The following is a 21,544-nucleotide window of genomic DNA, read 5'->3' as shown; positions in this document are numbered from 1 at the left end:
TAATTTATATTGCTTCAAAAAAATATGTGTGTTAATTTAACCTGTATTATTTAGGCCTATTTTCACAGTCATGTAAGGATAATCCAAGTCAAAACTGCAGGCTAGCAAATGAAATAATATTTTCTATTGATGGGTCAAATCACAATTTTCTTAGATCCGAATCTTGAATTTGAATCACAAAGAGTACCTCATCTCCCCATTATACATGAATAAAACACTGCACAAGAAATAAATATCAACTATGTTTTAAAACAAACATTCCACCCTTGAAATGTTCAATTTAAAACTTTTTTTTTCAAACTAATACATGTCTTATTTTTATTTATATTATAACATATTTGAATTACATTATCCTGGGGGAATGTTAATAGGATAGGTATGAAGAAAAACACAAAAAAATTCTAATAATCTTCAGAGTTGTCAGTGTTATAATTTTTATTTTACTTCATTACCTCCAATATTTTTCTTCAAATATTTTTCCATGAATCTCAAATCTTTCAAAACTAGATATTTTATGGTATTTTAGTGTTTGAGGATCCGCCCGGCCGTAATATTTTCCTTTGTCTCAAATAATAACTGTAAAAGCCAGCCGTAAAGTAGCACTATGTTGTGTCACCTGCTGAGTGAGACATAGGAAGCTTCAGTGAAGGTGAATGTTTGTAAATTAAGTAAAGGACTTAACTTGAAATCAGGATTAAGTTTGCCTGGGGAGTAACAGTTTGTTTTGAATGAGACAGACTTGGTTACTTGCTGCAATGTGTCACTGCACTTAATCATGAGCAATATGCTCTGTGAGTCCTATGGCATGAAATAGCATGGGCGATGGATGGATACGTCATGTGTAAAGTTTTAAGCAGATGCTACACTGCCGTGGTGAAGCACATTGAATATTAAACTATATCAGTATAACCTTTAAAGCACAGGAAGTGTGCTGTCACACACTGCATGGGTAATGCACCATGATGTGGTGAGTTTCTAATGAATGTCTGCCACGAATCACTAACCACGTGACTTGCACTAGCGCATCCTGGTAGGTGCAAGGTGCACTAGTCCTGAAAGCTTCCGGATTTTCTCACCAGAGCTGCTGCTGACTTGCGGGATGGCGTCATATAAGCATTAGCTAAACACTCGGGCATTGGAGCTGTTTCTGTGTAATATATACAAACTATGTTAATTGGGTTAAAGTAAACAGGCAATGAAGGAAGCGAAATAGCTACTAAGGAAACGGTAAAATATATTTTGTTGATTCATCATATTATTTATTTGTGGCATTGTGCGTAATGCTGCACAAGTGCCATTACCATTGTGCATGCATGCAAATAAAAATTTACATAGATGTAAAAGATCACTACTTCGAATCTATGATTTAAAATCATGCCGTAATTTTTTGGCATTGTCACTCCCGAAACTCGAACAGCATTACTTCAGGGCAGGTGAATATAAGTGTCAGTAAAAATAATATATTGCCAGGAGGTGTGTTTGTTTCAATTTACATGTGATTACAAAAATATATCAATAAAAGCTTAAGAATAAATACTAATTTTAGTTTTTGTTGCCTGTTCAATAAAATGTTGTACCTTCTGTGCTACAAGGAATTGTTTTTACTGCTCAGAGTAGTAATAGTTGTAATGGAATGATAGTATCTACTTGTAGCTGTGTTTATAATTAGCAGTGAATGTATAATCAATAGGTAGTTGTGGTTTTGAGGCCCACTTATGGCATGGGTGTATTTGAAATAGAGTGCTTGTAAGTTGAGTCCTCCCACAAAGCCTTTGGGCATAAGGTTGGAATATTAATATCCTCTAAAAACAGCTTGTAAGAAATTTCAATGAGTATATATTTTCAAAGGAGCTAATTTAAGTCACATACCACTTTTTGGAAACTATATAAAAAATACTCCTGTTTCAATTTGCAATGTGTAAAATAGGCCGCTTAGAGGGAGTGTTGTATTATTTAGCTGAGTAGTATAAAAAAAAGTGTTAAAATTTATACTGTAAGCTCGTACTAGCCACACTAATAGTATAAGGTACAAACATGTGAAGTGAAAATAACTCTGCTGAAAGGCATAACTAGAAACAATCTTTTTTTTATATATAAAAATATGTTTACTCAAAAAACTTAAAATAACATGTTTATAACATTTAATGCATCTTTATAGAACCAACCAAGCATGAAATCTCAAACTCGCAACAAGCTGCAAACACTAGAAATGTTTTACCATTATTATATTTTTCTAGCAGGGAACATATTTGTATCCACACTGTACCGTATTCTGCGGTCTACCGAACTGTGTTATTTAGAGCTTCTACTGTGTTATAAGGTACAAAGGTAAAATACAAAGTGAAAAAATAAAATCACAAACAAAGTAAGTTCTCAAATGCTTATTACAAAAAAAAGCATCCAAAAATGTTAACAATATCAGTGTATCTATGAGCTTGAAAGATACTCAAACAGAAAATTTGCGAGCTTAATAGATCAATAACTTAGAGTATAGAACATAAAAAGCAAATACTATTTGTGATGTCATCAGATTAATTCTTTTACAATCATGATGATAATGACGCCAAAATTCATAAGTTAAATACTTCATTTCTAAATTCCTAAAACTCTGTAATCCACAGTTCAATTAAAAAACCTTAATATTTACCCTGTAATTAGTTTGAAAGCACTTGCAGTATTGACTAAAATAACAAAAAAAAACTTATGCAGATTTAGTCCAGAAAAATAATATCAAGCCATAATCTATCACAAAGAAGCTATATGCAAATTAAATAGTTAATGGATTAAAGGCAACTTGATGCATCCAATCTTACAAAAGGAGACCTGCGATGCAGTACTCAACAAAAACAAGGCGTGGAAAATTAATTTCCATAAGTTTGAAACCTTTTGTTTTAACAAAGTTGCATGAATGTGACTGCTTGGCTTGCTAAGTAGTTAGACACAAAAAATAAACATGACAAAACTGTGTGTGGCCCATGACATCACAGTTTAGCAGCAACAAATAATAATTATGTGTAGTTGAGTCTATAATATGTATATACAACGTACATGTGACATGTACAAAATGTTAGGTTCGAAATAGGGTTAGGTTCGAATAAGGGTGCACCCCAAAGATGGCGTAGTTACTTGAGCTAGAGGGGAAAACATTAATGCCCAAACCATTCTCAAAACTCATCCTCACATTGCTCAACAGACACACCTGTCATAAGGAATAAAGTGGGAATGCTAATAAGCTGGCTTGACTGGTGAATAAAAGGATTTTGGCTATTTGCCTGTATAAGGTAGTCCCATGAAAATCGCATAATAATGCACAAACAAGCAATGCAATGGCTTACGAACCCAATTTAAAGTTATGATACCAACTACTAAACTTGTCGACATTCCTCGAGCAAGCTATTATCAGCGAAGGAGCATGCAGACGGGCTTAAATGCAGTTTATCGCCTGCACACTTGACTCCCCGATGATTGCAGCTCCATGCCAAACAAAGTGCAGAACAAGGCAGCCCACACCCACACACTTGGTACAGTCACCTGCAAAATTTCAGCCATCGGCCAACGGTGGGTAGCCTTAGGCCGTGAGTAGATGAAGGCTACTAGGAACGTTTCAGTCCCACTAGAGAGGGTGATGCGCCCTTCCGAGCATTACACATGCTGGTTATGGGTACTAAAATTAAATCAACCTTACTGTTGAAGGAAATAGAGGTACTTCGAGACATTTTGAATTCAGACTTGATGAGACATTGTGGAAGGCAATAGCAGTTGTTCACTGGTGTATTCCAGCCCTCACTTAGATTGCCCAACCTTCAACAACTACTGTTTGTTTAAATGCCAATGAATGAATGTTTTTAATGCATGTATGAAATATGGTTCTAAGATGCTGTTGAAATTTTGTTACAGTACTTAAAGTACAAATTTGTTTGTGTATCATATTTTCTTCTGTTTCAGATTTTCAGTGAATTGATTCATGATTATATCATCAATGAACAAACCACACACAAGTCAGAAAATTGCTCAAGTGTGTCTAGCAATCAAGCTGGTGTAAGGCATGACTTGGCCTTACATTCTCAATATGATAACCTGATGGTATGCTTCAGTGTATATGTATATATACATATATTATAAGTTTTGCAGAATGTGGCAGAATTTATTGTTACTTTATACATGTATGATTTGTATTTACATTGAGTCTAGTTCCTGATTCCCATTAGCTTCTCTTAGGGTGTCTCAATGCTCTCTCTCCTTCATGCTTTACTCTGATCTAAGTTTCTTCTCTCTACTATACTGGCTGTTTACAATACATACTAATAAATTTAATAACTTGTAAATGGTAGATGACATAATTAATTTTTTACTGAAAATCCCATTTTCTGACATTTAAAAGGTCAGATCCACAGTCCTAATAAGATAACTAGTCTCTCACAGTTATGATTGAAAATCTATAATAAAAGGCTTTTAAGAATTGGGAACTTATTTTTATTAATTCAATGATAAAAATTTTAAGTTTTTTCTGCTAAATTTTTTCACAAAGAGTGCACGATGAAACTTGTTAGGCCTTACAATCTGTACGACTTTGAACTCACCTCCAGTGGTATTTAACTGTTTGAAGACATAGACATCATATTCATTCAAACATACTCATTCCATTTACAACCTTTTTCATACACAACACTCTTCACATATATTTAAGAAAAACCACTGATGAGTCTAGCTCCAATGAGGAGTGCGAACTGTGGAACTGGACAGACATTGAGTGACTTGCGAATAAACATTTTTAAGTGCCAGTGATTGGTGATCGGACAATTTTAAGTACAATTACTTATCAGTAATGTAAATATTAGTAATTAATAAAACTGTAACATAACTTAATTGGGCTATCCCTTACGAACCCAGTTCTCCCCACATAAGTCATAACAATATGTTATGTTAGTAGTAGAAGTGATGATATGTCAACTTGCTGCATGATTAGTTGGTTTGGTCTCTTAATAGTACTATCATAATAAAATTTTAGATATTTTTTTAAGTTGAATTAAAAGTGATGTGGAGCCAGACTTAAAGCCAAACACAGAGGGTATAGGTAAACACCGGGCTTTGATTTAAATAAATGCAAACAGGACATTCTGTGCTGGTGAATGGAAAATTATCTTTCTTTTACAGAATTTATGTTTGTAAAATAATGATCTATTCCTTAAACAAGTATAGCATTTTCCTGCTTTTCTTTTGTATATGCCTGAATAAATATTCTTAATCTAGAATATTGTTTAAAATAAAACATTGTGTTTTAGTGTTTTGATTATTTTTTTGTGATTATTTCTTTGATTTTGTGTCTTAGTAGTTTTTGGGTTATAATTACATTTACATAATCTGTGACCATTTCCTCCTGTTCTAATGCCTTCAGATGCTTTTTTTCCCCCCAGGAATACATTTACAGTAATAACTCAGCATTTACAGTGACCGTCTATGTGCACTGTGACAGAGCACCAGAGGCATCCCAACTGACCGCCATTTGGGAAGCACACAAAGCAAGCTTATTTCACACTCTCTCCTGGGTTAAACGAGGCATCACAGGTACTAACTCCACAATATCTTTTTGTCAAATTATTTTTTTTCACTTGCAATGCATTGCTTAAGAACTACAGTGATTACATACATAAACTGTGACATACATAAACTGTGAACTTAAAAGTTTTGTATTTTTTTTTTTAATTTTACTTTAGGTTAATGTCATTTGTGTGGTTATATTTCTCTATGCACCTAACCATCTAGAATTTGGATAATGCTGACTGTTAAGTTTTTACTTAAACGAATACTGTACATATTTAATTTTTAAACCATTTCAACTCTCTGCCGAATTTGAGTAAATAAACTGTGGAAAATTTGTGTCTGTGACCAAGCAATGTTTATAAAAAAATATAAAATGTGTTAAACTTAAATACCCGTTTTGGATAGCGATTTGTATTGTCAGAATGTTTAAAGGAGTCAATGGCCATGATCACTAACATGTGAAGCTCATATGGCAAGGATCATATGTATAATCTCAACCTTTGATGGTTTCTAAATGGTTATGAGCCCACAAGAGTCTTGTAGGTCCTTGCCACCTTGTTTGTTTACAGAACCAGGTGACATAAAACCCCACTGATACCATCTAAAAAATATATATATATTACACATTTATAATCTCCTCTAATATCTCATGTATTTTCGTAAGGTATGTTGGATATGAGAATCAAGTGTATCCTAATTACTTTGTATTAAAAACATAACCGATTGCTCATCCATCAGTTTTATTGTGTGATTTTTTTTTTTTGCTGCAGGATACGTGACAGATAGCAATGACAGACCAATTATAGGAGCAACGTTAACAGTGAAAGGCAGCAGCCACACAGTCAAATCAACGCGTACTGGTGCCTATTGGAGACTTCTGCTATCTGGTCATTACATTGTTACTGTGTCTGCCCCACATCATTTGACAACAACAAAAATGGTCACTGTAGTAGAAAGCAGAAAGCCAACGCAAGTAATGTTTAAACTGGCTCGTGACGAAACTGTTTTGGGCATGCCAAGGCTAGTCTTCATAATGGTCACTGGTAAGTTCAAGCCACCAATAAGTATTGTTATCTTTAAATTATGTTACGAATAGTCGGAGTGATTTTAGCTAGTAGTTACCATTGTAAAACCATTAAATACAGCCCAGCATTTGGCTTAAGCCAATGGATTAACTTCTTTTTTTGTTTCATCTTGTTTTGTAGGCTTGTTGGATTAAAGATGTTTCTTGATCATAGTAGGTTTACTTTGTTGTGTGTGCTGAAATTGTTTTTGAAACCCAAGTTTTGATCATAAGAAGGAAACTAAGACTATTGACTATACAGTTTAATAATCTAAATCCTACCAAACAAAAACGTTACACTTATGCCAATGTAGGGAGTTCTATGACTTACAGCTTAGGTTTTAGACCTTAGAGATTATCTTAAAAATGAAAGTGACACAGAGACCTAATCAGTGATTTCCTTGTGGAAGACACTCTCCCGTGAGAGATAGAAGCATTCAACTTACCTTCTGAGTGACCAACGACCCCTGAAGACTGACTGGAACTGAACTCCGACATACCTTGGCTTGTGTTACCCTCTCAAACGCACTGAGAGTGCTTCATAAAGTAAATTTACTTTCACTAGGCCTTCGGAGTTGGCCCTGTCTGTGCTTGTATTTATGGCTCGGCACACGATTGCATTACTGCCGGTGCAGACATCAGTGTTAGGTGCCCGCAAGACACACTGCTGTGCAAGACCAACCATCACTGGAAGAAAGGAATGCCAGGAATTAGCATAACAGTGCTACGTGCGCATCACCGTGCCTTTGTTCCTGGCAAAGCCACGCGCCAGGCAAATAAACTGACCACCCCACCCTGTGTCTAAACAGTGAATAACATGGAAAAATAAAATCCAACGGCACTGGAAAATTTACAATCACAGTAAAACATATTGTTCCTGTAGGTCCTAGTGACATGTTTTTTTTGTAAAAAAAAAAAGAGAGAAATAGCTATCTCAATCTTTAGTAAAATTATGAACCCCCTCTGACTCTAGATCAGATGTGTTTCTCATTGTCAAAGAATTAAATTTAATATTGGCATTTTGATGTTTTCTTTGGTGTAAATGTACTTTGAAATCAGCTTTAATATGTTTTAGCAGATTGATTTTGGAAATGACAAATTGTATGAGGGATAAAGTGACAGTATTTCTGGACTGCAGTGCTGCCCTTTGTCTGATCGTGATGTTTGTGTGTTGTAGGCTGCCTGTGTTTGTTCATTATACTGTTGGGGGTCTGCTGCTACACATCATGCAGGACCAAGAAGTATAAAAATACTGAATTTTCTTTGTTGTCTCAAAAACTTTCGCTTTATGAAGATGATGATATGAAGAAAGAAGAACCAGGTAACTGCAATCTAATTTTCAATTTGTAATGAACATAAATAAAAATTTAATAACTTAATTACTGCCTGTAAAGAGAAATTTTGTCGTGCAAAATAGTTTTTGTTTCTGTTAATGAACATTTGCCATTGAAATTTATGATAACATCCTGTAAAAATTAGTGATTTGTAACTAGACTAATAATAATGACAATAATAGTTGGAATAATAACAGTAGTATAGATATTTAAAGGGACTGGAGATATTTTTGTTTGTTTTTGTTCTATTTGGTCTAGTTTTTTCGTGTCAGGTCTCTCTTAATGTCTGTACTATTATTGCCATCCATTGGGCTTAATCACACACCTATAGTAAAAAGGTTTTTTTTTTTTACCCTAACATTAAGAAAGTCAGCCAAAAATCTTTAAATACAACATGGCATGGCAAAACCACAAGTATTGAACTATCCAGCACCACAGAGTTCTTTGCTTGAGGTGAGTTGCCAAGCCACATGCAACGTACTGGTCAACACTTCAGTTGAGGACTGATCTACATGGTGTGAATTGCGCTGCTAACAACATCCTTCAAGAACATTCAAGATGTTTTAAAATATCATAAACGTATATTCTTTCAATTTCCTAAATTAATATAAATAACTTACTAAAATGCAGACAACTGTTTTTATCAGGTCCTAGTTTTGGAATTCTCGTATACCTAGATGGTGGTGCTTGATGCCACACTATGTAAATTACTAGGCATAAAGACTCAGAGGGAGTCCAAGCAAAAATTTGCGGGATAATCAAATAGAGAAATAGTACTTTACTTTGCCTGAAGTCACGACTGTGCAACCCTGCTTAAGTCTTAGGGTGTGACGTTACCTACATGGCTACTAGGAAAAATTGACCAAATCTGTTGTTCGTATCAACAGCACCCTTCTGTTATTAGTTAACAGGACGCTACACTCATTAAACACGGAAAATGAAATAAACGTTTGCTTTTACCTGAAGACACCAAAAAAATCTTCAAAAATAATAATGCACACCTGAAGTACTAATGGAATTGAAAAAGGAAAAATTTAAATCGCATTTCCCTTTTTGTACTTTTGGTAGATAAAATTGCAAAATTAAAATTTTTACTGTACACTACATAGCATCTGGCATTATAATTAACACAAAATACTGAAATATTAGAATTATTTTATCAAATGAAATATACCACCAAATTTCAATAAATACCTCTCACTGAGCTGCTGAAAACCACTATGAAACCCACTTGCATAAAATATTTTACCATTGAGGAATTTATAAACCCACCAAATCTAGTGGGAGAATCACTGACTGACAACACTGCATTTAAAGAGAGTTATGCAAGCTTACATAAATTATCAGCTCCATTCAGTAGTAAAAATATAACTTATGTCGAACCATATTTCAATGCAAAATACAGTGAAAGTTTTTTAATCCGGCACGTTATAGACCACGACCAACGGGGTTAGTGATTTTACTGGATTATCAAATGTAAATATAGTTTTAACAGGTGAATCAAAGAAAAATTCACACACAGTACAATGGTATTTAAAACAAGTTGAAACATGTTGCTCTGTAGAAAAAAAGAGCACTTTGAACTCAGTACACATGATTGATTTCAACTTCTTTGGAAATTTAAAACCTCAACTCGTATATGCTCTCTTTACAACTCTTTGGCATCAGAAACATATCACGATAATGTTTCACGAAAACGTTGCATTAAATTTCGGCTTGAAATTTTACTCCTATCGCGCCCAAAGAATTTTCACTTAAAAAATACAGATGAGTGTTGGTCTTCTTAAAAAAATCACTACAGAAATGTACCTGTGAAATGTAACATGCTTGAAAACAGCAAACACTGTACAGAAATGAAAACAGAGGGAAATGATAAACTGTGAGCTACCAAAGCTCTAGCAGCGCTGTAATGCGGCTTGGCGACCACCTGAAGATATCTGAACGCAAGCGGCTTGATTGGTGCCAGATTACAGAGTGTGTCCAGCCGTAGAATTCCTTTCACTATGCCTACTTTTCAAAAGTGTTTTGAATCCTGAAATCTAATATAAAAAAAATATTGTGACAGTAAAAAATTATAATGAAAAATATTTGGCACAGTAGAGAAACAAAGGTAATATATTTCCTTGCTACATTTGCATGCATTTGTATGCTTTTATATATAATTAAGTATAGAACAGTGAATATATTCTACATTTTCATTTGCACCAGGTATGTTTCGTCAGCCCAAAATATTGGCTATGCGTTTTATTTAACTAATTTGTTGGGGTGTTGTGTGTGTCATTTAAGTTATTTTGCTTTGCTGTCAGGTTAAGGTAAATTACCATCTTATACACGTTTGAATTGTAGGACTATGATGGTGTCTGTAATAATAGAATACTAGTACCGAATGTGTATGTGTACAGTACATATTGTACTAACACGGCACACTCATGCAGGGTTCAAATTCAACACTAACTGGCCTTGCATTTGAACTACGTAAGTTCAGACCCCAAATGTCAAAATTGCTGAGCCCCTAATGTGGATACGTGGGCAATTTAGAGCCTAAAATTTCATTTCGAAACATGCCTTCTGTGTAAACTTTCTTCATTCATTTATCGTTAAGTAAGGTGGGCTAGGATTAACATTCAACTTCTTTACTAGGTTTCCATCATCCATGTTGCAAACTTAAAAAAATTGGGATAAACTAGAAATTTAACATTATCGTGAGGCCATCAGTTATTTAGTCAAAAATAAGACTAAGCACCACAGCAACTTTACTTCCTCCAAAACTGTAAAGATCCAACGTTCACATATTGTGTAGATACGTTAAATGTAAAAAATTAAAGCTTGGCACTAACAAGTTTTTTGTCCAGTAAATTGACATTTTACATTGCTTGAGATCAACATAAATAGTTCTTGTTGAATTGAATGTGTCAAGCTCATCTCACCTGATCATTTTACCTTTTAAATTCAGCTGTACATTTAAAGTAATTTTCATCCCTGCCTCACTTACTATGTAAAGAGAAAAATATTATTGTTAGCACTTATAAATTTTTTTATGTTAATATTTTATTTGTGTTAAATATAATTTGTGTGAGATCATTATCTGTTTGTGTTCAACCATTGATATTGTTTTGGTTTAAAGGTCATTTGGAAGTTTCAGCACCTTATTTTGATGAAGATTCAGAAGATGAAATTGTTTTAGTTAATACTTGGAAGAAATAACCACAGAAAACTATCTAGGTAATTGGTTAATAAGACTGCAGAATAAAATGGCTTTTATTTTTTGTTAACAAATCATTGTTCATCTTAATGCTTGGCAAAATAAAAAGAGTGTGATATAAACATAACTTGTAAATTTTTTATTAAATAATACAATTATAAATTAGTTCTAATATTAATATTTTTTCATATTGGCAGCTTTTACTTGTGAAATTTGTGAATTTTTATTAAGTGGAGGTTGATGCAATGGAGGTGATTGCAAGTGGAAGTTTTTGAGGTGTAGTGTTGGGGTTGCAGCTTAAAGTGCTGGAAAAAAATATTGCAATATTACTGTAATTAGTTATCTAATTTTTTTTCATTCTGTTTGTTTTTAAAAAGTATAATGTGTGTGTTTCACATGACTTAAAAGTTACTAATGTATGGTTTTATACTTAAAAATACTTAGCCCAAAGTTGTATTGATTCAGCCTCCAATATCAGTATTCATTGGCAGCAATAATATGAATGAATCATGTACAGTACCTTGTTTTTATGGCTAAAAGAAAGTTTGTTGTTTTATTTTTATAAAAATACTAACAGATGCATTACATTGAATACTGAAATTCATTTTTACAACATACTTCAAATGTAATGATCTGGAATTCAGGTGTAATTGTACAATGCAGAAAATACTTGAGCAGCTCTAGTGTGGTTTTTCCAGTTTAAGGCAACTTTGCTATGATGCTTTATTTATTTGATGTACTTATTTGACAGATATAAAAAAAAATTATTGTAGCTTTTATTTTTATGACTTTGGTCTTGCATCATACTATTTGCAGAAGCTTATGTTTCTGGTGCTTCCAATTTTTCACCACCAATAAGGTGTTTGTTACGCTGTAATGTAATTATAAGTTAATCAACAGAATTTGCTGAATGTTCTGATGTTTATCATTTGTAACTACAGCTATCATAACAGTGCAGTGAAACGAAGCTACATAGTTAAAATTGTGAAACCAAACAATTTATTCTATATTGATATTTAAATGGGTAAAATATTGTTTCTTGGCTTCTTGTCTGTGATTGGTACTTACTATTATTGGTTGATGAATTGGTGGATGATTACATAGCTGCATTCATGCATATACTAACGTTTTCAAAGTATGTTTTGTTTGTCAGTTATGTGATATGATTTGGCCTGCACACTTGGGCTGAGTCTCATTACTATATTGGTGCACACTGTGGCACAGGTATCTTGGAGACAAGCAAGTGCGTTAATGTAAGTGCCAACCTGGTTCATCACTCGTACATGTTCTGTGTGGATGTCATAAGGTGGAAAATTTGGTTGGAACTTGACAATTTTTAGATTAGAATTAATAAACAGTGAAATGTAGGGTTAATAGTAGCAAGTGTGTAAATTGTTAATATGTAATTCAGTAAATACAGGATGTCTATGAAAGAATACCCCAGTTTCAATGGTATATTATAACAGTCCGATTTAGACTATTTACAACAAATAATACATCAAATTGAATGTAAACTAACCTAGTTTTTCTAACAAATGTTTAGAATGTGTACCTTTAGTTATACGTCACACATCCAACCTAAAGTCCAATTCTTCGCACAATTCGGTTAACCTGTCCGTAGTAATGGAAGCAATAGCTTATTCACTTCTGTTTCTCAACTGTGGCAAAACATTAGGTATCAGCGGGACATAGACACAATCTTTTATGAAGCTCCAAAGCTAAAAATCGCGTGGCGTTATGTCAGGTGAATATGGAGGTCAGCGAAAAAGAGCTCTGTCGTCTCGACCATTACGACCAACCCAATGGTCAAGGACTTCAATGTTCAACCACTCTCGTACAAAGAAATTCCAATGGGGAGGGGCTCCATCCTGTTGCCAAATAAAGTTTACAGGTTCACCCTCTACTAATTGGAGAAAGAGCCATTCTTTCAACATATTCAGATAAGCCACTCCTGTTACGGTAGCTTCAGCGAAACAATGTGGTCTGTACACTTGACTTCGGGACACAGCGCAGAAAAGTTTAATTTTAGGGAATTTCTTTGGTGTTCTTTAAGTTCATGTGGATGTTCTGACCCCCAGATACGAACATTATGGGTATTTATTTACCTTTCCACTTAGGTGAAAAGTTGACTCATCGCTGAACATCACACAATCAAGAAAGTCATCTTCCTGCTCACACACTTGAATTGCAAAGTTAGAACGCACACCATAGTTATCTGTCTTTAAAGCATGTAGCAACTGTAACCGGTATGGATGCATGTGTAAATGTGTTCTTAAAAGCTTCCACGCGGTAGTCTTTGGCAACTGAAGTTCAAGACTTGCTTTCCAAACAGATTTCTTAGGACTACCCATTTAAGATGCTCTGACATGGTCACTATCCTTTACAGACACTTTTGGTCGTTCCGTGCTTTTCCTTTTACAAACATATCCGGTCGTTTCGAATGGCCTATATCATCGGCAGATGTTTTTATCACGTGGAGGATCACAATTAAACTTTAAACGAAATGCATATTTAACTGAAATTACATATTCACTCTTAGCAAATTGCAGAATACAAAATGCTTTACGCCCAGGAGTTGTCATTTTGCATAGGTGGTGCTGCAAGCGAGAAAACAACAGGACAGTACTTGTGCATGCGCATGTCAAAAATTGTTTGAGTTACTTTTTAATTGTGACCTTGGACCAAAACTCTACAGCACTTACAGTTGATACTATTAAAATTTATAACTGGGACATTCTTTTATGTACATACTGTATTTAGTTGATTCCCAAGCTGATGGAAAACATAGTGAATTATTTTTAAGACTCTGCATCTTCCATTTTGATAAAAAAAAAGCACCCACATTTGTGCTTTTATGTAAGGAACAGAAATGACAGTGTCATTGTCATCAATTATCTCTATCTAATAATTTATTCTGGGTTTAATATTGTTGTGACAGTTTTAATTATGTACATTTAAAATAGCACAAAGTGAAACTCAATGAGTACTTAATAAATATTAGTACTATAATTATTATGTTTTGGTGGAAATTTAAAAAGTGTTAAAGTATTCACATAATTATATCACCAACAAAAAATACAATCTTTTCTTAGAAAAAGCCAGATTATCAAAACTAAACTTTTACATAAGAAGTAGTGACATCTGAATGCTCCAAAAAAAATGTGTAACCCTAGAATGCATAGAAAAATCACTAAAATAAACCTAGGGTTCCTAGGAGACCAATATAAGTAATAATCTTATGATTTGTGGGTTAATTACTGGTGAACAGTATAAAACTAGGACTTGTGGCTTTACTTGTGAAATGTCGTAAGTTTGCATACCTACTTTGGCCTTTTACTCCTTGTCATTCTGGTGGATTACAACCACTTGCTAGGTTATTCAGGACTGCTTATCATGAGAGTAAATCCTCCAGGGAAGAAGCTTCAAACAATTTCTCGCCAGAAACACAGGTGCCACGTCATCCCATAAAAGGGTTGATGAATGAATTTCTAAACAGGAAATTTCAAATAATTATTTTTAAATAATTTATTTTCAACAAAGCTTGACAAATTTGTTATAAATGAAAAAATTCATATTCAGTTATAACAGACAGTATTAATTATCTAGAAGCACACAGTTTAAAACTATTCTTTAGTGAGATTTAGGTTTTCCTTTTGTGTTCTCATTACTGGTTATTAGTTTTGTTGCTGCAGGCTCACCTATAAAATGGATAAATAACCATTCAGTAAAACCTGTTTAAGATGACATGGCTTAACACGTTTTTCCGCCTGAAAGTCAGAATAATATAGCACCTAAAGTTTCCTATAACATTAACCATAACATCTCTCTTTTATATGTTTTGGGGTCATTTGATTTTCCCTTTTAATAAGCATCAAATTAACACAAAATTACTTTAAAAAAATTTCCTATAAAAATATTCTTACGTGATACTTGTTCGGACGCATCCTATCATGACAACACTTGTGTTTTAGTTAAAGAACCGTAATACAACAATGCCATCTTTTATTTCCTTAATGGCGTTTTTAATGTAACACGATTTCCAATGGTTACTTTTTGTAAATTTATGCTCGTAATGAAAAACACACCATTTGCAGCACTTCAAACTCAAAACAAATAATGATGGCTGGTGTAAAAGCATTCATAAGCACTATCAAAAACATGAAGCACAAGTAATCAAAGCTGTCTCTTAAAAAAATAATTATCAGAAAATATTTTGTGATTTACTGAAAAAACTGAGTATTTTTACCTTTCAAACTTCATGGCAAACAATTATTTGTGGTGTTTGTATTTATTTAATCAAGCATTTGTAATGGGATTAAAAATAACTATGACCATGGACTGCAATCGGTAACAAGATTACACTTTTTCCATGGACGTTAAAAGTAATGAACCCAATAGTTTTAACAGTTGTATAAATTGATATTCACAATTGATCTACCACCATATACACAGTATGAGTTTATATGCCACTTTTATCTACGGTGAAACAGACATTGCAACTGCAAAACAAAAGAAATGTATGTAAAAGTTGTAGTAAATGTGTCTTTATATTCCTGAACTAAAATACAGTTTACATGGCCACAGTTAATAAGCAAAGTGGATGAATAACTAGGTTTTAAAATGTAAATATTAGCTCTTTTAGTCAATATTTTGCATATAAAAAATTGTTATTAAAACAATTCACATTTTTAATAGAAATTATTATATTTTGCATTATTTTGCGATTTGCTAAATTTCCCTGTCCTTAAAAAACTTCTGTAAATAAACTGCTATTCAGTGTAGAATTTACTAGGCACTGTATATCTTCCGAATAGCACAACCTTTTAACCCATGAAACTCGTACTTGTTTTACTTACCCTTTTAATAGGTTCCTGCTTAAGAAACATAATTTGTTTGGTTTTTCCATTATCTTAAGAAGGTTTTACTGTTAAACTTACTGCCCGTACCAAAATAGAATTACTTTTTAGTTTACACTAGTTTTTTTATATACATAATTAATTCTGTTATTAAATTGAGAAAAAGAGTTCAGGTCATTTCTTTTAATTTTGTTTCCTGTTTACTTATATTATAGTAACTAACACTTACTTCCTGGAAGTACATGAAGTGCTTACAAATAATGAAATAAAGAAGAAATAATAAAGATTATCTTTATTCCAAAGGAGTTTTATGATAGTTGTTCACAACTTACGGACAGGGATTGAAAACTTTTTTTTTAAATCTTTTTTTTTTCGTAGATAATTTATATAGGCAGATATTATTATGTTGAAGCCTAGTCATTGAAGAGACAATGACTTTGTTTTGGTATTTTCACACACTTATGCCAAATTTATGAAATAAGTTCTCTTATTGCTTAACTTCAAACTTATTGAGCATAATAAAACTATCTCAACATCATTTGTTTGTAAGTGCTTTCTTTCCACATCTCTGTGTAATAGATGCTACTTTACAACATTTGTTCAAAACTATCTCAACTGGTATCGTAATTGGTTTTGTTATGCAGTATACACCACGAAATAAATTTTTTTCACCAGCCTGTTCTGAAAAAAGGTTTTCATTAGAACAAAGAACTTTTTTTGCACTGTTCACAATGGATATATGAATTTTTTAATTTTTTGGTTTGTAACTTGAATGACTTTGTGCATAATATAGGTGTGAATAGGAAATATATGTATAAACATGGCATGGTTTCACAAGTCGCTCAGAGCAAGAGCAAGGTGTATAGACGTAGGTGCAAAGGCCCGTCACAGTTCTGGTTGTGGAACAGTTTTTTTTATTAACGGGGTTGGTCCTATTGGCACATCTTTCCAGTACATGTTTAGTGATATTTTACTAATTGCATGCTTTAATTTTTCCCTGAGCATAGAGTGGTGAAATTACATTTAATTATTTTGACTGATGAGCCAACACTTGTGAAAAAATGCATTCTTAATAAACTGACAAAAATAAATGTTGAATACCTTTTATTAACTACTGCTTTTGAGATGCTGGCTTACTTTGTAGTTATTAATTGTCTGTCAGCAGGCCTTACTTAAAATCATGCAACTTAAAATCATCCAGCAATCAAAACCTCGCTACTCTAAATTCCCAGGAAGCAAAAAAATTGTTAAACATTGTGTTGTTATTTTCATCAAAGTTTTTTGTAAATAACTTAATAAACTGTACTTCTTCATTAAGTTTATATATATGAGAGAAAGAGCCTTAAGAATTTTTTAGGAATTTTTTCTTTTGCACAATTAAAAACAAAGGTTTTTATTATAAATAGAGATGAAGTTTTATTTGCTACCCTGTTATATGCAGATGATTTTGTATACATTGTAAATATGAATAAATATTTATTGAGTTGTGATTTTTATGCTGTAATCATGTAATGTGTAATCCTGAAAGATTTTTTAAAGCGTGAAAACAGAATGTTTTGTTTTAAAGCAGTTAGTATGACAAAAAGGTAAGTTGAGTTTTGTGAATTTTAATGTTTGTTCATTGAGAAGTGTGCATAGGTTTTGCTCATCAAACTTATGATGATTTGTTATTATATTTTATCATAGCCTTTAAAACTGTAATTTGTTCTACTTTTTGTTGCTTTAAGATGAATTTGAATAAATTTAGAATTTGTAAAATATAATTTTTATGTCAGCACTGTTTATGAGACTGCATATTTGAGTGTTACCTACTGTTACAGTTCGTGAGTGTAGTAGATTGGGTATTAATGATTAGTCTTCAAAACAACACAATTAGGTTAATGATGATATGTTCTATGATGCATCATTTCTGTGATGTAGGCCTTCCTTTGTTTTCTGGTTATAAATCTGTACTATATACGTATATACTGCACCTGTTGCTGCAGCTCTACCTGTGTTCCTAGTCCGTGCAATGCTCTTCAAAAAATGCTCATAAGTCTACCTTGTGATTGAGTGCATGCTTGCTCACTCTGCTTCATTGGTTGTATTATATGTTCAAACACATTAGCCATAATGTCTGTTGTAAAAACATTTTTGTTTTGACAAATTTTTTTTACAAGTCTCCTGCTTTCGTCATAATATGCAAGTCCATATATTAAATGCCTATCGCTGTTTCACAGTTGGAACAAGTGTCTAAGATTACAGTGAAGGAGAACAGGAAATTAAATTTTTCTGAAATTATTTTTAAAATAGTACCAGCAACATTGTTTCCAAGCTAATATTTTAATAGTCCGGACACAAATAGTGATGTACTTAGGACTAATTGCTGAAACAAGTAGGTTTGTATGTCATAAACAATTAACCATAAAAAATAAGATGATGTATGACATTTGGTGTTTTTTAATTTATACTATCCATTCCTCATAATGGAAACATCTTCTGGATGAAATCAATTCATACAAGTACTAGTGCCTTGAACTTAGCCAGCATGCAGTTTAAGGTTAGAGATGTTAGCACTGTGATATGGTATATTGAAGAAGTATAATATTTTGACTATGAATATTAGACCAAAAGTGATGTTTGTTATGAAATGATCTGTTTTAAAAACCCTTACCTCAGATGAACAAATTACTTTTTTTTTTTCTATAGTTTTAGTAAAACAAATTGTGAGTGCTGTTTTGATCAACACAAATTTTCATGTAAGGTAAGTTTTTATTGGTTTTGAATGTTAACATTCCTTTATAAAATTGTGGCTGCATTTTGTACAGAGCCAAAGCATTTGTATTTGTATCTGTGAACAAAATTTATATTTGTGTATCATTTTGTAGGAAATAAAGTAAACTTTGTTATTGAATGGTATTTAGTGACCTTGAAGTAATCCTGATACCCTTTCATTGCTGGCTTACCAGCAGTTTGAACTGTGAAATAAAAACATTTTGTATGTTCAGATAGCATCATAAGATCAATTTGAAGTCGTGTCACTGTCGTGGATAAGTTGGGTTTCCTAGGTTGGCGACAGTGAACTCGCGCCATAATGGACGACAGACACGAGGCAGTAGTGTATAATTTTTTATCTGTAAATAAGCAGTGTTTCTAATTATCCGTCTATGTAGTCATGTATTGTTGACACTACCTTAGTAGTTATTAAAGGACTTTAAGTGAAACTACATGGTGCCGAAACCCGGGTCCGCCTGCGAACTAATTGGTGAATAAATAGCAAACAATGGCAGAATCGGGGGTTAGCTTGAAACCGTCAAAATATTTATCGGTATCAGAAGATGGAATGCCAGCACTCTGGAAATCGTGGCTGCAACAATTTAACTGGTACACAACAGCAACCAATCTCGAGAAAAAGGCTCCTGAAATCCAAGTCGAGACATTCATGACCGCGATTGGACCTGATGCAGCGAACATTTACAACACATTCACACTCACTCAAAAGGAAAGTACGGACATTAGCGTCATCAAAACCAAATTTGATGCACACTTCGCACCAAAAACGAACATTACATACGAAAGATACATCTTCAACAAAATGAAGCAAGAAGAAAGCCAACCATTTGACGAGTTCCTAACCTCAATTATCAATAAAGGAAAAAGGTGCGAATTTGGAGAGTTATATGATAGTTTACTTCGTGACAAGTTGGTGGTAGGAATTACCAGTGACAAAGTTCGGGAAAAACTGTTAGCAGAAGAAGATCTCACATTTACCCAAACAGTGAAAATATGCAGGGCGTGGGAAGTAACTAAACAACAAGTACAGGCTATGCAAGCTGATGCACCTTTACCAGCGGTACATACTCTAAGTCGTAAAAACCCCACCCTTGCAACTAGCGATCAACAAACACACACAAAAACTAACTGTCACAGGTGCGGTTATATCCATCAACAACGCCCATGCCCAGCTCTGGGAAAAGAATGCAAAAAGTGCAGGAAATTAAATCATTTAGCTCAGGTATGTAGGTCAAAACAAGTGCACACAATTACTAGCAGACCCCAGGACCAATACTTACAAAAGGAAGACGCTGCCACATTCTATGTGTCAAACATAAACATACACCAGGGTGAACTGGATTGGACAGAAAAACTGGTGCTACCCAACAAACAAAAGGTTACTTTCAAACTGGACACAGGCGCACAATGTAACGTGTTAAATAGTAGTGTCGCCAGTAAAAGCTTGCTACATGTGACCCCTTCCAGAACAAGAGGACTCCTGTCGTTCACCCAACACAGTGTTCCAGTATTAGGGGAGACAACAGTCAGTGTGTTTACCAACAAGAAAACCACACACATGCTCACGTTCCGTGTGGTGAACAAGGGTCTACCGTGCATCTTAGGGAGGCAGGCCTGTGAATCATCGGGGTTTATCAAACGAGTGGAAACAGCGGTTGCAGATGGTGAGTTTTTCGAAGGGATAGGATGTTTAAAAGGGTTTGCACATGACATTGACCTGGTAGAAGAACCAAAATTCATGATCTACACACCAAGGAAAGTACCTTACACCATTCGAGATCAAGTTAAAGAAGAAATGGATTACATGGTCACTAATGGAATCATCGAACGCATGAACGAACCTATGCCGGCAGTATCTCCCATGGTAGTGGTGAGAAAAAATGGTAAAGTTAGAATCTGTATGGACCCATCTGATGTAAACAAAAACCTAAAGAGACGACACTATCCCTTACAGACTGTAGAGGAAATAACAGCACGACTAAAGGGATCCAAATATTTCACACTCCTTGATTGCAAAAAGGGATTCTGGCAGCTCAAAGTGACCGATAGAACGTCGCAGTACCTGACGTTTGCCACTCCATGGGGCAGGTACAAATGCAAAAGGATGCCGTTTGGACTAGCTTCTGCACCCGAAGTTTTTCAGCAGATAATGAGTCACACACTGCGAGATGTACCACGTGCAGAATGTTCGATGGACGACATCCTTATACATGCAGAAAGCAAGGAAGAATTAGAGGAAATCACCAACGTGGCAATCAGCAAACTGAAAGAAGCAGGGCTAACGCTTAACTCGAGCAAGTGCGTGTTTTCACTAAAACAAATAAAATTCTTAGGACACATACTGTCTGACACGGGAATCCTTCCAGATCCGGCGAAAACAGAAGCAGTTGAAAGATTGAAGGAACCATCATCGGTCATAGAACTTCAACGATTTCTGGGAATGGTGAATTACTTATCCAAATTCATTCCCAGAGTTGCAGAACTGTCAGCGCCACTTAGAAAACTACTGGAAAAAAAAACGTTGCGTGGCACTGGGGCGCAGAACAAAAAACTGCATTTGCAGCACTTAAGGAATCATTAAAATCTCCACCTCTTCTGAGATACTATGACCACACTACGCCGGTAACACTCTCAGTAGATGCCAGTAGCCACTCTGTAGCTTCAGTGCTCATTCAAGAGGGCCAGCCTATTATGTACGCATCTAAGGCACTCTCTAAGTCCCAACAGAACTATAGCCAAATAGAAAAAGAAGCCTATACCATATTGTCGGCTTGCA

At 34.2% G+C, this 21,544-nt stretch overlaps 1 protein-coding gene across 1 annotated transcript in view; it reads left to right on the top strand.

Annotated features, from left to right (window-relative positions):
* The window catches only part of LOC134529623 (carboxypeptidase D-like), a 111,944-nt gene extending 90,400 nt beyond the window's left edge, over positions 1 to 21,544 (top strand). The window contains exons 21-25 of the mRNA XM_063363919.1: positions 3,946 to 4,083; positions 5,415 to 5,565; positions 6,312 to 6,584; positions 7,782 to 7,925; positions 11,063 to 21,544. Of these exons, the coding sequence (XP_063219989.1) occupies positions 3,946 to 4,083; positions 5,415 to 5,565; positions 6,312 to 6,584; positions 7,782 to 7,925; positions 11,063 to 11,142 (786 nt within the window). The 3' untranslated portion in view covers positions 11,143 to 21,544. The remainder of the gene's footprint in view (positions 1 to 3,945; positions 4,084 to 5,414; positions 5,566 to 6,311; positions 6,585 to 7,781; positions 7,926 to 11,062) is intronic.

The sequence above is a fragment of the Bacillus rossius genome, chromosome 2, assembly GCF_032445375.1.
Source record: "Bacillus rossius redtenbacheri isolate Brsri chromosome 2, Brsri_v3, whole genome shotgun sequence".
Taxonomy (NCBI): Eukaryota; Metazoa; Arthropoda; class Insecta; order Phasmatodea; family Bacillidae; genus Bacillus; species Bacillus rossius.
Note: the sequence above shows the minus strand (reverse complement) of the source record. Positions and strands in the feature narration are given on the sequence as shown.